A 24,817-nucleotide genomic window follows, 5' to 3' on the forward strand; every position below is an offset into this window, starting at 1 on the left:
TTTAACTGGTGATTTTTTTTTTCTTTTTTCTTCTAGAAGAAGAAAGTTATTTTTTTTTGTTGTGTGTGTGAATTAAGTTCATTTTAATGATGAGGAATAACTTTACAATCTAGAGTTAAAGCAAATTGCCACTGAAATAACCGAATAAGCAAACTTTGTGAAAAATAGAATGTGTGCGTCTCAAAACTTTCTGTACAGTAAAAGGACAAAATTCTGTCCACCTGCAGCCACCACTAGGGGGAGCTCAGGAGCAGGCCGCATACTGGGATAGAAATTAGTTTATTTTATAAACCAGCGAACCCCCAATTACTGTCTCGGGGGGGCACATAATGTCCCTATGGGCAGCCCCAGGGAAAAAAGACCAAAATGCAGCAATCTTTCCAAGATAATGCTAAATGTGACTTAAATAAAGTCGAGACCCATACAGGGGTATTTCGGGGCCTCTTGTAATGTCATGTGTTTGTATGTGCAGGGACAGTCTTCTGTGGCTCCACACGGTCATAGGCGTCATATATCTCATCCTAATTGTCATCCTCATGCGACATCACACATCCGTCATAAAGTACAAGGAAGAGAATGAGGTAAGTAAAGAAAAGTTTTTGTAGGACTTTTATAGAAAAATAATTATCTTACCAATTGGAAGTTTATGATAAAATCCTCTGCTGGGACGACCAGCGATCATCTGAAATATATTTTTTATATATTTAACTTAACTTCATATATTTGAGGCTAAAAATATTTTTTTGCAGCTTGACTTCATTTAAAGTTTGTTAGTTTTGCTTTTACCGACTTTTTATTTCCCAGCACAATCAACTTTGATGTGGTCTGTGGTTCTAAATAAGCTGAGAACAGCTCAGAAGTAATAGCTTGAGACTCTTCTTCTGGGCTGTCTGAGCTCGCTGATTGATTCTCAGTTAACTCATTCTGCAGCCAGCAATAGGCAGTGTGACATACAGGCTATAACATGAAAACTGTGCACAATTTTTAATGCAACCAAAAAAATGCAAAAAAACTTTTAGCTATAAATACATGCGTAAAAATAGGAAATGGCTACTTGGGTTGAAAACTTCTTTAAAAATGGGTATTGCTGCCTCATACATCTATGGGCCTCTTGTGCGTAATGGAAAGCCTAGTGCTGGTTCTTCATATTAAAAATTGATGGAATAACCTTTATTCCCCCCCATTCAACAGGTAAAACAGACACTGTTCATAACAGGACTGCCCCGTAATGCTGAAAAGGAGACGATCAGCAGGCACTTCAGGTAGGAGCGAGGCTGTCCATCATCTCCATTTTTGGCTCTAAATTGATTCTTCATCTTTTATGGAGGGGATGAGGGGTTGCTGTGGTCTATTTTTGAGCTCCACATCTCCTGGAAAGCCATAATGTTAATGTTTAAAAGTCTGATTCCCTACAGCCACCACTAGGGGGAGCTCACTGTATTTGCATTTATATAGCCACCACTAGGGGGAGCTCAATGTATTTGCATTTATATAGCCACCACTAGGGGGAGCTCAATGTATTTGCATTTATATAGCCACCACTAGGGGGAGCTCACTGTATTTGCATTTATATAGCCACCACTAGGGGGAGCTCAATGTATTTGCATTTATATAGCCACCACTAGGGGGAGCTCACTGTATTTGCATTTATATAGCCACCACTAGGGGGAGCTCACTGTATTTGCATTCATATAGCCACCACTAAGGGGAGCTCACTATATTTACATTTATATAGCCACCATTAGGGGGAGCTCATCGTATTTGCATTTATATAGCCACCACTAGTGAGAGCTCACTGTATTTGCATTTATATAGCCACCACTAGTGGGAGCTCACTGTATTTGCATTTATATAGCTACCACTAGGGGGAGCTCACTGTATTTGCATTTATATAGCCACCACTAGGGGGAGCTCACTGTATTTGCATTTATATAGCTACCACTAGGGGGAGCTCACTGTATTTGCATTTATATAGCCACCACTAGGGGGAGCTCACTGTATTTGTATTTATATAGCCACCACTAGGGGGAGCTCACTGTATTTGCATTTATATAGCCACCACTAGGGGGAGCTCACTGTATTTGCATTTATATAGCCACCACTAGGGGGAGCTCACTGTATTTGCATTCATACAGCTCCCCCAAGTGGTGATTAGAGATTTTGCATTTAACAAGAATCACGTTAAATAATAAAAGTGCCCTAGATAAAATAAATAAACGTACTTGCCCCCAGACTGGACCAGCACCATTTTGGAATTTGGCGCTGTATGCCCCAGTACTCGTATGACTTTGGTTGCAGCAGTTATGTGATAGTTATCACCGACATCCGATCAGCTGCAGCCTGAACACTTCCATCAGACAGAATTGTCTAGTAGTGAACAACCCCTATAATTCTATGGTTAATTATATGGTAAAGGATTACATGCTGTTTCTCTTGCAGTGAGGCCTATCCAGCATGCCGGGTGGTCGACGTACAATTGTGCTATGATGTCTCCGACCTTCTCCGAATTTCCAGCAAGAGGTAATGTGGCCAGTTTGTAGTAATTTATGTTAATCCTTATTGCTGAGGAATTCTGCACATCAACTAACGTTAATAAGCAGAGCAGCAGTGTAAAGCATGGGGGCATAAATCTTCACTGGCTAGTAAAAGTGAGTGTTATGGCTAAAGTATGTTGTCTAAAGTGGACCACTCCGGACCCACTGTCATTTTTAAAAAATAAAAGTGGTTTTCAGACGACGTTCTAAGGAATATTCCTCTGGAGTCATAGACAGAAAGATTGACGACTTAGGTTCTTAATGGCAGTGGATGTAGTTTTACAAAGTGCCACAAGGTGGCAGCAAATGACAGCATTGGGAAACAGTCTCATAATAGCTGCACAGAAAATGAAGATTTCTCTATTAAAGGGGTTGTACATCTTTTAAGGACAATACCCCCCCCCCCCCCCCAAATACGTGTATTTTAAGGTAAAAATACTTATTACATTTGGATTTAATAAAACAAACAGTCAAAGGTCATAGCTGAGCTGAGAGGAGCTCAGAAAAAGACAGATAATACAGTTACGAAAGCAAAGAAATGGCAAATGCTAAAATACTCACCCACAGTAACCCCCGTAGCTCTGGTGGGACACTATGCAAGATGTGCGGCTCGTATTGGCTTTTTATTTGTTCCTCTGTTTATATTTATCTTTGTTTCTATTTATCTTAGAACAAAAGCTGATAAAATCTTGGCGTATTACATCAAACTACACAACAAAACCGGGGAGTGCGTGCTTATTAACCCCAAGCCATGTGGACAGTTCTGCTGCTGTGAATTTCGTGGCTGTGAGAGGGTAGGTGCAGATCGTGCACCGTCGGGTCCCATTAAACCACTGATAAATGGGGGACGTGTATAAATTCGTCACTCCATGTTATCACCTATTGTATGGATAAGTGATACAATTAAAAGTTGATGAAAACTTTTTAATAACTTTTTATCTGGGTAAGTCAGAAGCCCAGGAAAGCTGTGTGACCTCCTGCGCTGCGAGGTCTGTATTGGTAATGGTCATTTTTATTTTTTTGTGTATTTTATGTGTATGATATTTTACGCTTAGGTTGAAGCTGTTGAGTATTACACTGCGGTGACGGATAAGCTGGAGCAGGAATATGCGTCTAAGCTGGAGCTGGCCCGGAATGTGCCCATTGGGGTCGCCTTTGTGACGTTTTCCGATAAATCCATGGCGACTTTGTAAGTGCGGCAAGTAGTCAGTTGTGGCGTGGACACATGGGTGTGTGAGACAGCGCGGCGGAGTAAGGCTTTGTGTTTCCTCAGCATCCTGAAAGACTTCAACGCCATCAAATGTCATCAATACAAATGCGCCGCGGAACCGCAGCCATCGAGTGTGAGCCGCCAGCTTCGCACCACAAAGTGGACGGTGACGTACGCCACCTACCCGGAGAACATCTCGTGGTAAGCTGGGTCAGATAAGGCAGAGCACAACATAAACTGAGCTTCATAGGGCTGAGTTGCAATTCCATTCACAACCTGTGGTCAGGGGTGGTGCTGTTTCGAATTTTTAATAATTTTTTTTTTTCCTGTCTCTTAGGGGGAATCTGTCGGTGCAGGGAGTGAAATGGTGGGCAAGAATCCTGGGGATTAATTTTTGCCTTTTCATTGTATTGTTTTTTCTCACGACACCATCTATTATCATTTCCACAATGGACAAGTTCAATGTCACCAAACCCATCTACTATCTGAATGTGAGTAACTTCCGGAGCGTTGTGTAGACGCGTGTGGAGCCAATGTAGGGCTTCAGAGAGGTCTACACCGCTGGAAATATACAGGATTATAGATATTAAATGTATGTACTGGGAATGGCGGGGCAGAAGACAGTAGAAGGGAAGGTTCTGAAGGTGGAAATAATATTGTTTATTGTTATTTTAGTTTTTATTTTGATTTAAAAAGCTGTTTAAAAGGGGTTTTCCCATCTCCAAGATCCAATCCCAATATGTAGTATATGTAGTAGTAATAATGTTAGCAAACAAATCCAATTAGAAATGTAGTATAGTTCTTCTGATTAACTATGTCGCCTACCCCATGTGCAGGGCATTGCAGTAGCTTGGGTATCCAAGGTTACGACCACTAACAACAAACTGTCACTATGAGTGGTAGGGTACCTGAGCTACTGCAATGCTCTGAACATGAGGTAATTGACACAGCAAATTGGAAGAACTATACTACATTTCTAATTGGAGGTATGTGCTTTCTCTGCCCACTCGTAAAGAAATGTCCCACTCCTAAAAAAAAAAAAAAAAAAAAGCCTGCAAGTCCTGCTTCCTCTGCCCACTGCCATAGAAAGCTTGAGTCCTGCTTCTTCTGCCCACTCCCATAGAAAGCCTGTGAGTCCTGCTTCTCCTGCCCACTCCCATAAACAGCCTGTGAGTCCTGCTTCCTCTGCCCACTCCCATAGAAAGCCTGTGAGTCCTGCTTCTCCTGCCCACTCCCATAAACAGCCTGTGAGTCCTGCTTCCTCTGCCCACTCCCATACAAAGCCTGTGAGTCCTGCTTCCTCTGCCCACTCCCATACAAAGCCTGTGAGTCCTGCTTCCTCTGCCCACTCCCACAGAAAGCTTGTGAGTCCTGCTTCCTCTGCCCAATCCCATAGAAAGCCTGTAAGTCCTGCTTCCTCTGCCCACTCCCATACAAAGCCTGTGAGTCCTGCTTCCTCTGCCCACTCCCATACAAAGCCTGTGAGTCCTGCTTCCTCTGCCCACTCCCATAGAAAGCCTGTGAGTCCTGCTTCCTCTGCCCACTCCCATAGAAAGCCTGAGAGTCCTGCTTCTTCTGCCCAGTCCCGTAGAAAGCCTGTGAGTCCTACTTCTGTCCACTCCAATAGAAAGCCTTCGCGTTCTGCATCTTCTGCCCACTCCCATAGAAAGCCTGTGAGTCCTGCTTCCTCTGCCCACTCTCATAGAAAGCCTGTGAGTCCTGCTTCCTCTGCCCACTCCCATACAAAGCCTGTGAGTCCTGCTTCCTCTGCCCACTCTCATAGAAAGCCTGTGAGTGCTGCTTTCTCTGCCCACTCCCATACAAAGCCTGTGAGTCCTGCTTCTCCTGCCCACTCCCATACACAGCCTGTGAGTCCTGCTTCCTCTGCCCACTCCCATAGAAAGCCTGTGAGTCCTGCTTCCTCTGCCCACTCCCATACAAAGCCTGTGAGTCCTGCTTCCTCTGCCCACTCCCATACAAAGCCTGTGAGTCCTTCCTCTGCCCAGTCCCATAAAAAGCTTGTAAGTCCTGCTTCCTCTGCCCACTCCCATAGAAAGCCTGTGAGTCCTGCTTCCTCTGCCCACTCCCATAGAAAGCTTGTGAGTCCTGCTTCCTCTGCCCACTCTCATAGAAAGCTTGTGAGTCCTGCTTCCTCTGCCCACTCCCATAGAAAGCCTGTGAGTCCTGCTTCTCTGCCCACTCCCATAGAAAGCTTGTGAGTGCTGCTTCTTTTGCCCACTCCAATAGAAAGCCTGTGAGTCCTGCTTCTTCTGCCCAGTCCCGTAGAAAGCCTGTGAGTCCTACTTCTGTCCACTCTAATAGAAAGCCTTCGCATTCTGCTTTTTCTGCCCACTCCCATAGAAGGCCTGTGAGTCCTGCTTCCTCTGCCCACTCATAAAGTGTTATTGACTAGAACAGTAGAAAATTAGAACAAAACTCTCATATGAGAAAGGGCCAGGAAATAAGTTTCAGAATTATCAATGCTGTTTTAAAGAAAAATAAAGCTATTATGTATTTCTTTCTTTTTTTTCTTTTTTTGCAGAACCCAGTGATCAGCCAGTTCTTTCCCACCCTCCTCCTGTGGTCGTTCTCTGCGTTACTACCCACCATGGTGTATTACTCCACCCTCTTAGAGGCACATTGGACAAAGTAAGGCATTGCCGTATTTATTAGCTCTTACTTTTGTCCCGGAGCTTAACTTTTGGGTCGCCCTTTGTACTGATTAATGATTTTGAGCACTGAATTCTATGAATACAAATGGCAGGATCACATACTGATCGATCTGCTTGTAGCACTCCGATAATACGAGTCATTGATTATCACAATTAGCTGGGGAGACTTCAGAAATCCCAGCTTAGGCTACTTTCACACTAGCGTCGTGCACTGCATGTCGCTATGCGACGTTGCGGCGCACCGACGCTAGCTGTGGAAGCGCCGCACAACGGGGGTAGCGGATGCTGTTTTTCAACGCATCCGCTGCCCCATTTTGAGGTGCGGACCGTCGCCACCAAAAAACGTTACATGTAACGTTCTTTGGTGCGTCGTTTGCAGCATTTCCGCCCCCTCCTCCCGACGCAACACGACGCAACCATCGCACGACGGTTGCGACGTGTGGCAAAGCGTCGCACTGCGTCGTTAATAAAAGTCTATGGAGAAAAAACGCATCCTGCAAGCACTTTTGCAGGATGCGTTTTTTCTCCAAAACGACGCATAGCGACGTGCAGTGCACGACGCTAGTGTGAAAGTAGCCTTACCCAGTCATATCTGCGGTAGAGAAGGAGCAATGGAGAGCGGGAACGCCCACTGAGCTCTGAACTTGCAGCTCCACAAGTCAGCGTATTGGAGAAGGCTTCCTCTGAGTGGACAGAGGATCTGAATAAGAACACAAAGAAAATATATCTGAACGAAAAACAGTTTGGAAACTTTTACAAGATTTCCCACCACCAATATGCATAGCTAAATCCATGATCTTTTTACAGATCTGCTGAAAATCGTATCATGATGCATAAGATCTACATCTTCCTCATCTTCATGGTGTTGATTTTGCCGTCGCTCGGCCTGACCAGGTTTGTCTTTCGTTAGCACTTATCTGCAGCATGACTCCAAGATCTGCAAACACCTTGTCATGGCACCGACCAAAAAAAAAACCTCACGGTGTGTTATTTTCCAGCTTAGATGTCTTCTTTCGATGGCTGTTTGACAAATCTTTGGACACAAATGGTCGGATCAGGCTGGAGTGAGTATGGAGGACTACCGGCACCTTTAGCCCTGATATTACGTCGCCATTTGGTCTTCTGCAATGTGACCGATATATCATTCATTTCTTCCATCTTTTAGATGCGTCTTCCTACCGGATCAAGGCGCCTTCTTTGTCAACTACGTCATTGCTTCTGCTTTTGTAGGGAATGGGATGGAGCTGCTGCGTCTTCCGGGCCTCATCTTGTACACCATCCGAATGATCATGGCCAAGTCTGCTGCCGAGAGACGGAACATAAAACAGGTACTTGTCCAAAAAAGGGATCGTTTCACAATGACAATCGCTGTCCTGTTGGAGTACATAGACATCTAAAGGGGTGTAGATTCACCTCTATGAAGAGAACAGAAGAGTCTCGATGCAAAAGTCCTCCGGCTCTGGAAAATTTGGCATGTCCTTGCATGACCTTATGGTCATCTGGCTGAGCTGCAATCCTGGACATAACATGTGCTGTTTCATGGAGAAGCCAGCAGGCCTAGTTTTGACCATTACTCACTAAGGTATAAAATTGAAAATAATGGTGCAGATGAGTTCCCAATTTTCACGTCCATCTTCTTGTCTCCTGTAGCATCAGGCCTATGAATACCAGTTTGGAGCCATGTACGCCTATCTGTTGTGCGTGTTCACAGTTATCACAGCGTACAGTATCACCTGTCCCATCATTGTGCCTTTTGGTAAGTCACGCTACGATTTTTAGGACTCCGTAGACCAAGGTGATCAACTTGGCGCCCCTTCGATGAGCAAGAGTGGAGAGCTGAGACACAAAGTAGCTCCCAGCCAGTTCGATCCGTCCAGCGTATTAACGCCCTTCCTTTGTTTTTTGGGTTTTTTTTAAACACGGTTATGTAAAGAGATATTTGCATTTGAATCAACAGGCACGTCTCGCGATTTTCCACAGACCTCTCGATCCATGAAAAATCACTGTCATGTAAATGGCCCCATGGACTATCATGGGTGAAAAACACTGATGCACTCTTAGGCTACTCTCACACTAGCATCGTGCACTGCACGTCGCTATGCGTCGTTTTGTAGAAAAAACGCATCCTGCAAAAGTGCTTGCAGGATGCGTGTTTTCTCCATTGACTTGCATTAGCGACGCATTGCCACACGTCGCAACCGTCGTGCGACGGTTGCGTCGGACCGTCGCCACCAAAAAACGCTGCTTGTAACGTTTTTTGGTGCGCCGTGCCCGTCTTTTCCGACCGCGCATGCGCCGCCGGAACTCCGCCTCCCCGCACCTCACAATGGGGCAGCGGATGCGTTGAAAAACAGCATCCGCTGCCCCGTTGTGTGGCGCTTTTCACTGCTAGCGTCGGTACGTCGCAACGACGCAATTCGTCGTGCGTCGTCCGACGCTAGTGTGAAAGTAGCCTAACGTGAAAATCGAACGTAAAGCATATTTTTTTTTAAAATCTTCGTCATTGGCCTCCAGATGTCTTAGATACTTGTGTACAGAGCTTTTTTTTTTTTCTAAATCACTAGGAGACGCCATCAGTGTCTGATCCTTGGGTTACAAACCGAGCAGTGAAAGCATTCTGCCTCTTCAGCCTCTGTCGCCAGCACTTTTTGCAAGGATAAATAGTCGCTGTACAATAAAGGAACAATTTTATTATTTTTTTTTCAGCTTTTTTTGTCTGTAAAAATTATAGCAAAATACAATAGAAAACATCGGTAAAACAGTATTCAGCCTCCTCTTCTCTTCGTCCACTTCTGGGCGTAAGACGAGTGCAGGAAGATAGAAGGGGAATGTACAGCTGCTCACTCCTCTTTTGGATTAGGTAGGGCATTTTATTGACGATCTGCCCGATCATTAATGGGATGCTCAAGGCTTACTTAACCGTTTTACCTCCAATCAAAATAATAATAATAATAATTAAAAAAAGAGAAAAAGTTGTGAAAAAGTAAGTTTGAAGTAAAAAAAAAAAAAAAAAAAAAAATGAATTGACAATTTTATACTAAATTCAATTCTGGGTCTTCCACAGTTTATTTTGCCAAAACTATTAAAAAATGGTAACGAATTGGTGTGGTTTTTAGAGTTACTTGATCGTTTTTCCTCCCCAGGATTGATCTACATGCTGCTGAAGCACATCGTGGACAGACACAACCTGTATTACGCTTATCTGCCCACCAAGCTGGACAGGAAGATCCACTTTTCTGCCGTGAACCAGTCTCTGGCGGCACCAATCCTGTGCATCATGTGGCTGTTTTTCTTCTCTCTCCTTCGGATGGGTAAAAAAAGCTTCCATCATATTTTAAAAGTAGCTGTCCTGTTAAGAACTTGTGTTCCTAATTTTTAATTTTTTTAAATAAATAGGTTTTAAAGGGGCCACGCTGTTCACTCTGATCATTTTGCTAATAACTATCCTGCTCCTTATCTCCTATACTTGCTTCGGCTGCTTCAAACATCTCAGCCCTTTTAATTACAAGGTGAGTGTGTCATGTCTGTAAGGTTACGTTCACACACAGTTTTTAGAGGTGAAGTATTTCAGACGGATTTTGTTATTATTTTTTTGTAAGTTTTTCCTGCAGCAGTTTTGAATTAGTTTTTAAAATGATTTTTTTTTTCCTTTTTTATGGAAGTTCTTTCTGCACACTTTTCTAATTTGACAGCCGATTTCATCAGGATTTGCTTCAAGGAAGTGACATTCATTTATTTTATTTTTTTTTTCCCTTCAGACGTTTTTCAAATTTTTCATGTCCATAAAAAAAAAAATTCTGTAATGAACAGCAAAATGGATTTTCCATCAAAATTAATAGGAAGAGTTTTCCGAGCTTTTTCTTCTGGGTATGAACACAAGGAAGTATTTTTGCCAAATTTTCAAAGCAAAAACTGAGCATAAGTTTTTTGAGGAGGATTTGGAGAGTTTTTGCTCTGAACACCTCAAACTCGAACACTCTGAACGCACATTTGTTTGAGTAGCTTTTTTAAAGAGGATTTTGGAGTCGATTTTGCTCCAAAAAAAAATCCTAAGAAAACCTCTTTGTAAACATAGCCATCAATTTCTGCTAATAGTATCAGCAGTGAAAAAAAAAAAATCCTCATCCGTTTGTGATGCCCTACTTAAAGGGAATGTGTCCTGTATGTTATTTCAGTCTCATGAATAAGATACTGTTCTGTAGAAGAAAAAAAATAATGAATTTGTTCTATTGTATTTTGTTTATTTTTTTATGTTGATGCTATTTTTATTTTCTTTTTTGGGTGTCATTCATACAATAGGGCTGATTTACAAAATTTGACACAACAGAGGTGCATCAAGTTGTGGCACAATTTACATGCAGAGGGGAGCTGCATACAGAGGCTAATCTATCCATACAGTATTATTATCCTGCCAGAGTACAATAGAACTGCCCTCTAAAGGTACCGTCACACTCAGCAACTTTACAACGAGAACGACGACGATCCGTGACGTTGCAGCGTACTGGATAGCGATCTCGTTGTGTTTGACACGCAGCAGCGATCAGGATCCCGCTGTGATATCGCTGGTCGGAGCTAGAAGGCCAGCACCTTATTTCTTCGCTGGATCACCCGCTGACATCGCTGAGTCGGCGTGTGTGACGCCGATCCAGCGATGTGTTCACTTGTAGCCAGGGTAAACATCGGGTTACTAAGTGCAGGGCCGCGCTTTGTAACCCGATATTTACCCTGGTTACCATTGTAAAAGTAAAAAAAAAAAAACAGTACCTACTCACATTCTGATGTCTGTCACGTCCCCCGGCGTCCACAGGGTTAAAACTGCTTTCGGCAGGAGCGCTGCTAATGCACGCGCTGCTGCCGAGAGCTTCCCTGCACTGAATGTGTCAGCGCCGGCCGTAAAGCAGAGCACAGCGGTGACGTCACCGCTGTTACTGCCGGCGCTGACACAGTCAGTGCAGGGAAGCTCTCAGCAGCAGCGCGTGCATAGCAGCGCTCCTGCCGAAAGCAGTTTTAACCCTGTGGACGCCGGCGGGGGACGTGACAGACTTCAGAATGTGAGTATGTAGTGTTTTGGTTTTTTTTACTTTTACAATGGTAACCAGGGTAAATATCGGGTTACTAAGCGCGGCCCTGCACTTAGCAACCCGATGTTTACCCTGGTTACCCGGGTGCTGCAGGGGGACTTCGGCATCGTTGAAGACAGTTTCAACGATGCCGAAGTCGTTCCCCTGATCGTTGGTCGCTGGAGAGAGCGGTCTGTGTGACAGCTCCCCAGCGACCACACAACGACTTACCAACGATCACGGCCAGGTCGTATCGCTGGTCGTGATCGTTGGTAAGTCGTTTAGTGTAACGGTACCTTAAGGAAATGACTCTACTCATTCAGTCCCAGTCTAAAGTGAACTGCCAAAAAATAGCAAAAATATAACGTTCGCTCACTCTTCAATGACAAACCTTCCATCGTGATTTTGCCTTGGTTTGATGGTTATGCTAGTTATTTTTTTTTTTAATTAGATTATGAAATATTAAAATATATTTAATTTATCTCTCACACGTCTAGATAAAGACATGTCATCCCTAATTTTGTAAAAAAAAACCCACAAACTTAACTACTTGATTATTTGTTTATATCTAGATACTTGAATCAATTCCTGGAACAGACACTCCAATCGAAGGAGAAATCCCCCGGAAATCTCCTGTGAGTATATGGTTAGGGTTAAAGTGCAGCAACATCAAGAAATGGGGACCGATCCCCGGCCGGCTTCTCTCAGCTCTGCTACCGTTGATTGACAGGTCTCTTCCATAGTGAGAGACCGATCAGTTACCTAAAACAGCGCTGGAAAGAGCCAGCCAGGGACGGTGCCGGACTAGTCATGTATGTTCTAAGTACCGTATATCTGTTTTTGTCTTCATACATTGGTATCTGTCACCCATTGTGCCCCACACTAAGCAATGTACATGTACGTCACAAACTTGGTTAACATAGTCCTATATATATATATTTTAACTGTTACTTATGTTGTATACATTTTTATCTTAATGTATAGGTTTTTAGCAATGGTTTATAAATTATAAATACATTTTGCGTTGTAAAGTCTGTTATATATACACAATGCATATATTATATATATATATATGATTTATCAAACATGGTGTAAAGTGAAACTGACTCGGTTGCCCTTAGCAACCAATCAGATTCCACCTTTCATTTTCCAAAGAGTCTGTGAAGACTGAAAAGTGGAATCTGATTGGTTGCTAAGGGCAACTGAGTCAGTTTCACTTTACACCATCATGTTTGATAAATCTCCCCCTTCATAACCCTATTACACATGCTGTCCACCTACCTTTGGACCACCCTGTATATATATTATATATACTGTATATATATATATTATATATATATATATATATATATATATATATATATATATATATATATATAATCTATAATATAACGCTGGGAGCGTCACTCTGTCCGAAGCCTCTATAGACTGCGCAAGCGCCGGCGCAGTCTGGACCGCACAGAGCGACGCTCCCAGGAGATCGCGGTATGCGTAAGCGCTGAACGCACACCGCGATCTCCACCGGACAAGCAGGGACGAGCCAGGAGGGTGAGTATACTTACCTGACCCGTTCCACCGACGCGCTTCCGGGCCGTGACTGTCCCCCTGCTCCCGGAATCGGCGCCTGCGCAGTCCGCGCTTTCCGGCGCCATTTTCTTGAAGACACATTGCAGTGTCTTCAAGAAAATGGCGCCGGAAAGCGCGGACTGCGCAGGCGCCGGCTCCGGGAGCAGGACCAAGAAAATGGCCGCACCCAGCACAGCCGCCGCGCCCAGCACAGCCACGCACAGCCGCCCACAGCAACGCACAGCCGCTGCACCCAGCATAGCCGCCCACAGCCACGCACAGGCGCCCACAGCCACGCACAGCCGCCGCACCCAGCACAGCTGCCCACAGCCACGCACAGCCACCCATAGCCACGCACAGCCGCCGCACCCAGCACAGCCGACCACAGCCACGCACAGCCGCCGCACCCAGCACAGCCGCCCACAGCCGCCGCACCCAGCACAGCCGACCACAGCCGCCGCACCCAGCACAGCCGCCCACAGCCACGCACAGCCGCCCACAGCCACGCACAGCCGCACCCAGCACAGCCGACCACAGCCACGCACAGCCGCCGCACCCAGCACAGCCGCCTACAGCCACCCATAGCCACGCACAGCCGCCGCACCCAGCACAGCCGACCAAAGCCGCCGCACCCAGCACAGCCGCCCACAGCCACGCACAGCCCACAGCCACGCACAGCCGCCGCACCCAGCACAGCCACCCACAGCCGCCGCACCCAGCACATCCGCCGCACCCAGCACAGCCATGCACAGCCACGCACAGCCGCCTACAGCCACGCACAGCCTCCCACAGCCACGCACAGCCGCCCACAGCCACGGACAGCCGCCGCACCCAGCACAGCCGCCGCACCCAGCACAGCCGACCACAGCCACGCACAGCCGCCGCACCCAGCACAGCCGCCTACAGCCACCCATAGCCACGCACAGCCGCCACACCCAGCACAGCCGACCACAGCCGCCGCACCCAGCACAGCCGCCCACAGCCACGCACAGCCGCCGCACCCAGCACAGCCACCCACAGCCGCCGCACCCAGCACAGCCGCCGCACCCAGCACATCCGCCGCACCCAGCACAGCCATGCACAGCCACGCACAGCCGCCTACAGCCACGCACAGCCTCCCACAGCCACGCACAGCTGCCCACAGCCACGGACAGCCGCCGCACCCAGCACAGCCGCCGCACCCAGCACATCCGCCGCACCCAGCACAGCCATGCACAGCCACGCACAGCCGCCTACAGCCACGCACAGCCTCCCACAGCCACGCACAGCTGCCCACAGCCACGGACAGCCGCCGCACCCAGCACAGCCGCCGCACCCAGCACAGCCGCCCACAGCCACGCACAGCCGCCCACAGCCACGCACAGCCGCCGCACCCAGCACAGCCATGCACAGCCGCCCACAGCCGCCGCACCCAGCACAGCCGCCCACAGCCACACACAACCGCTGCACCCAGCACAGCCACCCACAGCCGCCGCACCCAGCACAGCCGCCGCACCCAGCACATTCGCCGCACCCAGCACAGCCGCCACAGCCATGCACAGCCTCCGCACCCAGCACAGCCACGCACAGCCGCCTACAGCCACGGACAGCCGCCGCACCCAGCACAGCCGCCGCACCCAGCACAGCCGCCCACAGCCACGCACAGCCGCCGCACCCAGCACAGCCTCCCACAGCCACGCACAGCCGCCTACAGCCACGCACAGCCGCTGCACCCAGCACAGCCGCTGCACCCAGCACAGCCACCGCACCCAGCACAGCCGTCCACAGCTGCCGCACCCAGCACAGCCGCCCGCACCCAGCACAGCCACGTCACATACAGCCGCCCGCACTCAGCACAGCCACATACAGCCGCCCGCACTCAGCACAGCCGCCCGCACTCAGCACAGCCGCCCGCACTGATGGGGGCGCAGGATGGAGCAGCACGTGATAGGATGGGGGCGCAGGATGGTAGCACATGACAGGATGGGGATGAGGATGGAGCAGCACATGACACGGTGGAGCAGCACATGACAGGATGGGGGCGCAGGATGGAGCAGCACATGACACGGTGGAGCAGCACATGACAGGATGGGGATGCAGGATGGAGCAGCACATGACACGGTGGAGCAGCACATGACAGGATGGGGGCGCAGGATGGAGCAGCACATGACACGGTGGAGCAGCACATGACAGGATGGGGGCGCAGGATGGAGCAGCATATGACAGGATAGGAGCAGCACATACCAGGATGGAGACCATATTCCAATATAAATGCTCGCCACCCGGGCGTAGAACGGGTTCAATAGCTAGTATATATATACTGATGTTTCCAGACAGCTAACGCTCGACATGCTCATTGCTATCTAATTAACGCTGCTAATGATTAAGCTAAAGTACATAATGACAACATTCAATAGCACTTACCCAGGTGGTAAATTAACTTAAAATTAAGTTAATAACAATAATAATAATTAAAAATCAGAATAATACTAATACATTTTATTCACAGTGTAAAATCAAAAGCAAACTGGATTCATGTGGTAATGTGTGGGGACGGAGCCTCGTGTGGTAATGTGTGGGGACGGAGCCTCGTGTGGTAATGTGTGGGGACGGAGCCTCGTGTGGTAATGTGTGGGGACGGAGCCTCGTGTGGTAATGTGTGGGGACGGAGCCTCGTGTGGTAATGTGTGGGGATGGAGCCTCGTGTGGTAATGTGTGGGGATGGAGCCTCGTGTGGTAATGTGGGGGGACGGAGCCTCGTGTGGTAATGTGTGGGGACGGAGCCTCGTGTGGTAATGTGTGGGGACGGAGCCTCGTGTGGTAATGTGTGGGGACGGAGCCTCGTGTGGTAATGTGTGGGGACGGAGCCTCGTGTGGTAATGTGTGGGGACGGAGCCTCGTATGGTAATGTGTGGGGACGGAGCCTCGTGTGGTAATGTGTGGGGACGGAGCCTCGTGTGGTAATGTGGGGGGACGGAGCCTCGTGTAGTAATGTGTGGGGACGGAGCCTCGTGTGGTAATGTGTGGGGATGGAGCCTCGTGTGGTAATGTGTGGGGACGGAGCCTCGTGTGGTAATGTGGGGGGACGGAGCCTCGTGTAGTAATGTGGGGGGACGGAGCCTCGTGTGGTAATGTGTGGGGATGGAGCCTCGTGTGGTAATGTGTGGGGATGGAGCCTCGTGTGGTAATGTGTGGGGACGGAGCCTCGTGTGGTAATGTGGGGGGACGGAGCCTCGTGTAGTAATGTGGGGGGACGGAGCCTCATGTGGTAATGTGTGGGGATGGAGCCTCGTGTGGTAATGTGGGGGGTGGGATTATGTGTGGTAATGTGGTGGGGGGGCGGGATTGTGTGTGGTAATGTGGTGGGGGTCAGGATTGTGTGTGATAATGTGGTGGGGGGTGGGATTGTGTGTGGTGATGTGGGGGGGCGGGATTGTGTGTGGTGATGTGATGGGGGCAGGATTGTGTGTGATAATGTAGTGGGATTGTGTGTGGTGATGTGATGGGGGCGGGATTGTGTGTGGTAGTGTGGTGGGGGGGCGGGAGTATGTGTGGTAATGGTGGGGAGGCGGGATTGTGTGTGGTAATGTGGTGGGGGTCGGGATTGTGTGTGATAATGTGGTTGCTGGCGGGATTATGTGTGGTGATGTGGTGGGGGGGCAGGATTGTGTGGTAATATGGTGGGGGGCGGGATTGTGTGTGGTAATATGGTGGGGGGCGGGATTGTGTGTGGTAATGTGGTGGGGGCGGGCTTGTGTGTGGTAATGTGGTGGGGGTCGGGATTGTGTGTGATAATGTGGTGGGGGACAGGATTATGTGTGGTAATATGGTGGGGGGAGGGATTATGTGTGGTGATGTGTGGGGGCGGAGCTACTGTGCAGGGGGCGGGATTAGCGAGTAATTACGATGCCTCATATATATATATATATAATATATTTTTTTTTTTTTACAAATGGAACTGGACCCTCTTATATCTTGTGCAGATCTTGGTCTGTGGCACAGGAAAAGCCCTAGAGGTGCTAAATTAAATAAAAAGGTTATTCCCAAGATAGTAAGTCGTCTCCTTTCATTAGGATATGGAATAACTAACAGATCACTGAGGATCCAATAAATGAGATCCTGGGAATGGGACTCTGGATCCTGGAAAGCGGGCTCTGCACCGCCCCGTGATGAGTGGAGTGGAGCTGCACACCCTCGACCTCCGCTCTGTCCATTGTCAATGGGACTGCTGAAAATAGCTGACCCTAGTAATTTCCAGCCGTCCCATAAACAATGAACTGACTGGAGGTTGAGGATGTGCACCCCCACTCCATTCGTGACCGGGTGGTGCAGAACCAGGGTCTCTGTTCTCAGGATCTCTGGGGTCCCCAGCAGTCCTCCAGTTACTAGGAAAGGCGCTAAGTTACTTTATTGGAAATAACCTTTTAAGAGGTGTGCGCTCATTTAATATATTTGGAGCATGTTACTGCAGTGAGCTTTTCCTATAGGTTTCATTATCATTAAAGGGCTATTCCCTTCTCAAAGATCCTGTCCCAATATGTAGTAGGTGTAATAATAATATTCGCAAATACCTCCAATTAGAAATGTAGTATAGTTCTTCCGATTCACCATTTTGCTTACCCTATGTGCAGGGCATTTCGGGTGCTTAGGTATTAACTACTGCAATGCCCTACCCATGGGGTAAGCAGCATAGCTAATCAGAACCATATCACTTACCCCATGTTCAGGGCGTTGCAATAGCTAATACCTAAGCACCTGCAATGCCCTGCACATGGGGTAAGCAAAATAGCGAATCGGAAGAACTATACTAGATTTCTAATTGAAGGTATTTGTGAATATTATTACAGCTACTACATATTGGGATAGGATTTTGGAGATGCCAATACCGCTTTTTAGGTTTTCCGCTCTCTAATACAATGTTTGTATTTGCAGAATTATGTCCCCAGAGTATTGAGGACCTCACAATCTGAGGGCACTAAACTGGAAGCGGATCCCCATACATCATACGGAGCTATGGAAGAGACGGAGACATCGACAGATGAGGACCATCCCGTATCGTGGAGCGTCCCGGAGTCATAATGTAAATCAGAGGCCAAACCGACCAGTAGATTAATACTACCTGCTGTATCATGGTCCTGTAGGGGAACATAGGCTGCTATGATGGGAGCCTATATGATCAAGAACTGCTGCAAACCTCATAGTAGGAATCCTGTAATGCCAGATTTCTCCTGCAGAGACCCCCGGTGGTTCCGTGATAGGGTCCTTAGTTGGAGGTGTCATCTACAGAGGGCAGCCTCATCGACAGCCGACCTCACTGGGTGTTATCCACGTAAAGACTGACAGTCACTCACCATCTGCCGACCGCGCACAATGCACTATCCACAGGTCCCGGATCTTAGTACGAGGTGCACAGAACGTCTTACTGGTTTCTTGACAGTATTCACAGTATGCTGCTACTGCCATTGAAGTATTTCTTGCAGTGCTGGAAATCTCCATCTTACACTTGTTATTGTGCCAATTTTTCCCCTAATTTTTTTTTTTCTCTATATTGAGTCACTGACACAAATTGTGACCACGGAAGACACGAGGACGTGTTGTTATGACCCATCACAAATTGTGCCAAATATTGCTTGCCGAATTTCAGATACAAGTGCTGAAGGTGTGCGGCCATCCCTCCTTTCTTGTCGGCTTGTAACAGAGCCTCATCCCCAAAGCAGAAGCCGGTCACAATAGTGGGACCACAAATGATGGATGCTTATGACCTAGCCTGACATAAAAGTCTCAGATGTCTTGTTTCAAAGTAAAATGGACCATAAAAAAATGATACCTCCTGACACTTTGCTTCTCCCCACTGATCACTGATTTACAGCACAGGACCGCTGCTGCCAATCACTGGACCCTGTGGTCATGCTGAGATAGACAACAGGAGTAAAGGAAGCGGTATCATTTGGGCGCTGCAGGAAGGAGACATGCCAACAAGATGGGTCCGGGCTACAATAGACTTTTGATTTGCTACACATTTCAAGGACGGTCCTTCCTCTTCATCAGGCATACGGATGGTCCTTCCCCTTCACCAGGCATACGGACGGTCCTTCCTCTTCATCAGGCGTACGGACGGTCCTTCCTCTTCATCAGGCATACGGACGGTCCTTCCTCTTCATCAGGCATACGGATGGTCCTTCCCCTTCACCAGGCATACGGACGGTCCTTCCTCTTCATCAGGCGTACGGACGGTCCTTCCTCTTCATCAGGCGTACGGACGGTCCTTCCTCTTCATCAGGCATACGGACGGTCCTTCCTCTTCATCAGGCGTACGGACGGTCTTTCCTCTTCATCAGGAGTACGGACGGTCTTTCCTCTTCATCAGGCATATGGACGGTCTTTCCTCTTCATCAGTCATACGGACGGTCCTTCCTCTTCATCAGGCGTACGGACAGTCTTTCCTCTTCATCAGGCGTACGGACGGTCCTTCCTCTTCATCAGGAGTACGGACGGTCCTTCCTCTTCATCAGGAGTACGGACGGTCTTTCCTCTTCATCAGGCATACGGACGGTCCTTCCTCTTCATCTGGCATACGGACGGTCTATCCTCTTCATCGGGCGTACGGACGGTCCTTCCTCTTCATCGGGCGTACGGACGGTCCTTCCTCTTCATCGGGCGTACGGACGGTCCTTCCTCTTCATCTGGCATACGGACGGTCCTTCCTGTTCACCTGGCATATGGATGGACCGTCTTTGAAACGTGTAGCAAATCAGCTCTTATACCTGGACTTGGCTTGTCTCCTTCTTGTAGCGTACTTTTGACATTCATGCAATATATCAGGCTGATCGATTCACACAGTGCCTTGCTTTGTTTTTTTCCACATGCTGAGATAAGACAGCACAAGTCTGCTGAGCTGAGTGATTGTCTGCAGCGGTCTACGTGCTGTAGACATGACATCAGCATGGAGCGGCAGTAGGTATCTAAGGTGTGTCCAAACTGCTTATGTCTATGTAAAGGACTTAATCTCTTGTAGGACATTAATGACGGGATATGCCATAATTATTTGATAATGGGAGACTAACACTCTCCAAAAATTGCATGATGTATTACAGATCTATTCTGCACTAGAAGTCTGGAAGAAATGATCTCGGACATGCGGCACTGGAGGAAGCACTATATGGCGGGCGGCTCACAGTGCTCTGCCATATGCACCGAGTCTCAGATACAAATTGTTACAATATCAGTAGTATTCCATCTGTCAGCACAAGGTCAATGTGGAGAGTAACGCTGTGCATTTGGGTCCGCAGCGGCGGTTCATTCATCACTTGTTTCCCATGAGGCGGCAGACCACCACCCGGGACGCTCTTTCATCTGCATTATATATTTCCAACATGCTGCAGCAGATATAAGGGACCCTGAGATCACGGAATTATTGCCAAACACTTGTACATATAGTTTTGTCTTATTGTAATATACAGATGTATATCATTTTATAAATGTATAAATTAAAAAGAATAAACTTGTTTTTTTTGTGTGTAAATCATGTGTGTCTCATTTTGTTAAATTCCTGCCGTGCTGGGAAAACATATGGCTTCAGACTAATAAAGGGAATTGATTAAGATTTTATGTTTAACCCCTTCACCCCCAAGGGTGGTTTGCACGTTATGGACCGGGCCAATTTTTACAATTCTGACCACTGTCCCTTTATGAGGTTATAACTCTGGAATGCTTCAACGGATCCCGGTGATTCTGACATTGTTTTCTCGTGACATATTGTACTTCATGATAGTGGTAAAATTTCTTTGATATTACCTGCGTTTATTTGTGAAAAAAACGGAAAATTTTGAAAATTTTGCAATTTTTCAACTTTGAATTTTTATGCAATTAAATCACAGTGATATGTCACACAAAATACTTAATAAGTAACATTTCCCACATGTCTACTTTACATCAGCCCAATTTTGGAACCAAAATTTTTTTTTGTTAGGGAGTTATAAGGGTTAAAATTTGACCAGCAATTTCTCATTTTCACAACACCATTTTTTTTTAGGGACCACATCTCATTTGAAGTAATTTTGAGGGGTCTATATGATAGAAAATACCCAAGTGTGACACCATTCTAAAAACTGCACCCCTCAAGGTGCTCAAAACCACATTCAAGAAGTTTATTAACCCTTCAGGTGTTTCACAGGTATTTTTGGAATGTTTAAATAAAAATGAGCATTTAACTTTTTTTTCACACAAAATTTACTTCAGCTCCAATTTGTTTTATTTTACCAAGGGTAACAGGAGAAAATGGACGCCAAAAGATGTTGTACAATTTGTCCTGAGTACGCCAATACCCCATATGTGGGGGTAAACCACTGTTTTTGCATGACAGAGCTCGGAAGCGAAGGAGCGCCATTTGACTTTTCAATGCAAAATTGACTGGAATTGAGATGGGACACCATGTTGCGTTTGGAGAGCCCCTGATATGCCTAAACATTGAAACCCCCCACAAGTGACACCATTTTGGAAAGTAGACCCCCTAAGGAGCTTATCTAGAGGTGTGGTGAGCACTTTGACTCACCAAGTGCTTCACAGAAGTTTATAATGCAGAACCGTAAAAATAAAAAATCATATTTTTTCTCAAAAATTATCTTTTCACCCCCAATTCTTTATTTTCCCAAGGGTAAGAGAAGAAATTGGACCCCAAAAGTTGTTGTACAATTTGTCCTGAGTACGCTGATACCCCATATGTGGGGGTAAACCACTGTTTGGGCGCATGGGAGAGCTCGGAAGGGAAGGAGCGCCGTTTGACTTTTCAATGCAAAATTGACAGGAATTGAGGTGGGACGCCATGTTGCATTTGGAGAGCCACTAATGTGCCTAAACATTGAAACCCCCCACAAGTGACACCATTTTGGAAAGTAGACCTCCTAAGGAACTTATCTAGAGGTGTGGTGAGCACTTTGACCCACCAAGTGCTTCACAGAAGTTTATAATGCAGAACCGTAAAAATAAAAAATCATATTTTTTCACAAAAATTATCTTTTCACCCCCAATATTTTATTTTCCCAAGAGTAAGAGAAGAAATTGGACCCCAAAAGATGTTTTACAATTTGTCCTGAGTACGCTGATACCCCATATGTGGGGGTAAACCACTGTTTGGGCGCATGGCAGAGCTCGGAAGGGAAGGAGCGCCATTTGACTTTTCACTGCAAAATTGACAGGAATTGAGATGGGACGCCATGTTGCGTTTGGAGAGCCACTGATGTGCCTAAACATTGAAACCCCCCCACAAGTGACACCATTTTGGAAAGTAAACCCCCTAAGGAACTTATCTAGAGGTGTAGGGAGCACTTTGACCCACCAACTGCTTCACAGAAGTTTATAATGCAGAGCCGTAGAAATAAAACAAACATTTTTTTCCCACAAAAATTATTTTTTAGCCCCCAGTTTTGTATTTTCCTGAGGGTAACAGGAGAAATTGGACCCCAAAAGTTGTTGTCCAATTTGTCCTGAGTACGCTGATACCCCATATGTGGGGGGGAACCACTGTTTGGGTGCATGGGAGGGCTCGGAAGGGATGGAGCGCCATTTTGAATGCAGACTTAGATGGAATGGTCTGCAGGCGTCACATTGCGTTTGCAGAGCCCTAATGTACCTAAACAGTAAAAAAAACCACAAGTGACACCATTTTGGAAAGTAGACCCCCTAAGCAACTCATCTAGATGTGTTGTGAGAGTTTTGAACCCTCAAGTGTTTCACTACAGTTTATAACGCATAGCCGTGAAAAAAAACAAAAACATTTTCACCCCAAAATTATTTTTTAGCCCCCAGTTTTGTATTTTCCCAAGGGTAACAGGAGAAATTGGACCCCAAAAGTTGTTGTCCAATTTGTCCTGAGTACGCTGATACCCCATATGTGGGGGGGAACCACTGTTTGGGCGCATGGGAGGGCTCGGAAGGGAAGGAGCGCCATTTGGAATGCAGACTTAGATGGAATGGTTTGCAGGCGTCAGATTGCATTTGCAGAGGCCCTAATGTACCTAAACAGTAGAAACCCACCACAAGTGACACCATTTTGGAAAGTAGACCCCCTAAGGAACTCATCTAGATGTGTTGTGAGAGCTTTGAACCCCCAATTGTTTCACTACAGTTTATAACGCAGAGCCATGCAAATAAAAAATATTTTTTTTCCACAAAAATTATTTTTTAGCCTCCAGTTTTGTATTTTCCCAAGGGTAACAGGAGAAATTGGACCCCAAAAGTTGTTCTCCAATGTGTTCCGAGTACGCTGATACCCCATATGTTGGGGTAAACCCCTGTTTGGGCGCACGGGAGAGCTCGGAAGGGAAGGAGCACTGTTTTACTTTTTCAACGCAGAATTGGCTGGAATTGAGATCGGACGCCATGTCGCGTTTGGAGAGCCCCTGATGTGCCGAAACAGTGGAAACCCCCCAATTATAACTGAAACCCTAATCCAAGCACACCCCTAACCCTAATCCCAACAGTAACCCTAACCACACCTCTAACCCTGACACACCCCTAACCCTAATCCCAACCCTATTCCCAACCGTAAATGTAATCTAAACCCTAACTTTAGCCCCAACCCTAACTTTAGCCCCAACCCTAACTGTAGCCTTAACCCTAGCCCCAACCCTAGCCCTAACCCTAATGGGAAAATGGAAATAAATACATTTTTTTTATTTTTCCCTAACTAAGGGGGTGATGAAAGGGGGTTTGATTTACTTTTATAGCGGGTTTTTTAGCTGATTTTTATGATTGGCGGCTGTCACACACTGAAAGAAGCTTTTTATTGCAAAAAATATTTTTTGCGTTACCACATTTTGAGAGCTATAATTTTTCCATATTTGAGTCCACAGAGTCATGTGAGGTCTTGTTTTTTGCGGAACGAGTTGACGTTTTTATTGATAACATGTTCAGGCACGGGAGATTTTTTGATCGCTTTTTATTCCGATTTTTGTGAGGCAGAATGTTCAAAAACCAGCTATTCATGAATTTCTTTTGGGGGAGGCGTTTATACCGTTCCGCGTTTGGTAAAATTGATAAAGCAGTTTTATTCTTCGGGTCAGTACGATTACAGCAATACCTCATTTACATCATTTTTTTTATGTTTTGGCGCTTCTATACGATAAAAACTATTTTATAGAAAAAATAATTATTTTGGCATCGCTTTATTCTGAGGACTATAACTTTTTTATTTTTTCGCTGATGATGCTATATGGCGGCTCGTTTTTTGCGGGACAAGATGACGTTTGCAGCGGTACCATGTTTATTTATATCCGTCTTTTTGATCGCGTGTTATTGCACTTTTTGTTTGGCGGTATGAGAATAAAGCGTTGTTTTTTGCCTCGTTTTTTTTTTTTTTTTTTTACGGTGTTCACTGCAGGGGTTAACTAGTGATATAGTTTTATAGGTGGGGTCGTTACGGACGCGGCGATACTAAATATGTGTACTTTTATTGTTTGTTTGTTTTTTATTTAGATAAAGGAATGTATTTATGGGAATAATATTTTTTTTTTTTTTCTTTATTTAGGAATTTTTTTTTATTATTATTTTTTTTTTACACATGTGGGAATTTTTTTTACCTTGTCCCAGGGGGGGACATTACAGATCGCTGATCTCACAGTGTGCACAGCACTCTGTGAGATCTCCGATCTCACTTACAGCCGTGCAGGCTGCAGCTTTCATCTGCAGCCTGCTCGGCACCCGGAAGTGATCCCTGCAGGACCCGGATGCAGCCCCGCGGCCATTTTGGATCCGGGGCCTGCAGGGATAGGAGGTAGGAGACCCCCGGAGCAAAGCGAT

The 24,817-nt window shown here is 46.5% G+C and overlaps 1 protein-coding gene across 2 annotated transcripts in view; it reads left to right on the top strand.

The window, feature by feature from the left end:
- TMEM63A (transmembrane protein 63A) overlaps positions 1–19,069 on the top strand; it is a 64,018-nt gene extending 44,949 nt beyond the window's left edge. Inside the window, exons 8-23 of one of the 2 annotated variants that reach the window (XM_077282168.1) lie at positions 473–581; positions 1,192–1,262; positions 2,440–2,520; positions 3,205–3,328; positions 3,590–3,723; positions 3,808–3,945; positions 4,082–4,235; positions 6,287–6,393; positions 7,224–7,310; positions 7,415–7,480; positions 7,582–7,744; positions 8,067–8,172; positions 9,560–9,727; positions 9,813–9,925; positions 12,049–12,111; positions 17,954–19,069. In XM_077282168.1, coding sequence (XP_077138283.1) covers positions 473–581; positions 1,192–1,262; positions 2,440–2,520; positions 3,205–3,328; positions 3,590–3,723; positions 3,808–3,945; positions 4,082–4,235; positions 6,287–6,393; positions 7,224–7,310; positions 7,415–7,480; positions 7,582–7,744; positions 8,067–8,172; positions 9,560–9,727; positions 9,813–9,925; positions 12,049–12,111; positions 17,954–18,100 — 1,831 coding nt within the window. In that variant the 3' untranslated portion in view covers positions 18,101–19,069. The remainder of the gene's footprint in view (positions 1–472; positions 582–1,191; positions 1,263–2,439; positions 2,521–3,204; positions 3,329–3,589; positions 3,724–3,807; positions 3,946–4,081; positions 4,236–6,286; positions 6,394–7,223; positions 7,311–7,414; positions 7,481–7,581; positions 7,745–8,066; positions 8,173–9,559; positions 9,728–9,812; positions 9,926–12,048; positions 12,112–17,953) is intronic. The other variant, XM_077282169.1, reaches the window with a different exon arrangement.
- Positions 19,070–24,817: the final 5,748 nt, after the last annotated feature.

The sequence above is a fragment of the Ranitomeya variabilis genome, chromosome 2, assembly GCF_051348905.1.
Source record: "Ranitomeya variabilis isolate aRanVar5 chromosome 2, aRanVar5.hap1, whole genome shotgun sequence".
In the NCBI taxonomy this organism is placed as follows: domain Eukaryota; kingdom Metazoa; phylum Chordata; class Amphibia; order Anura; family Dendrobatidae; genus Ranitomeya; species Ranitomeya variabilis.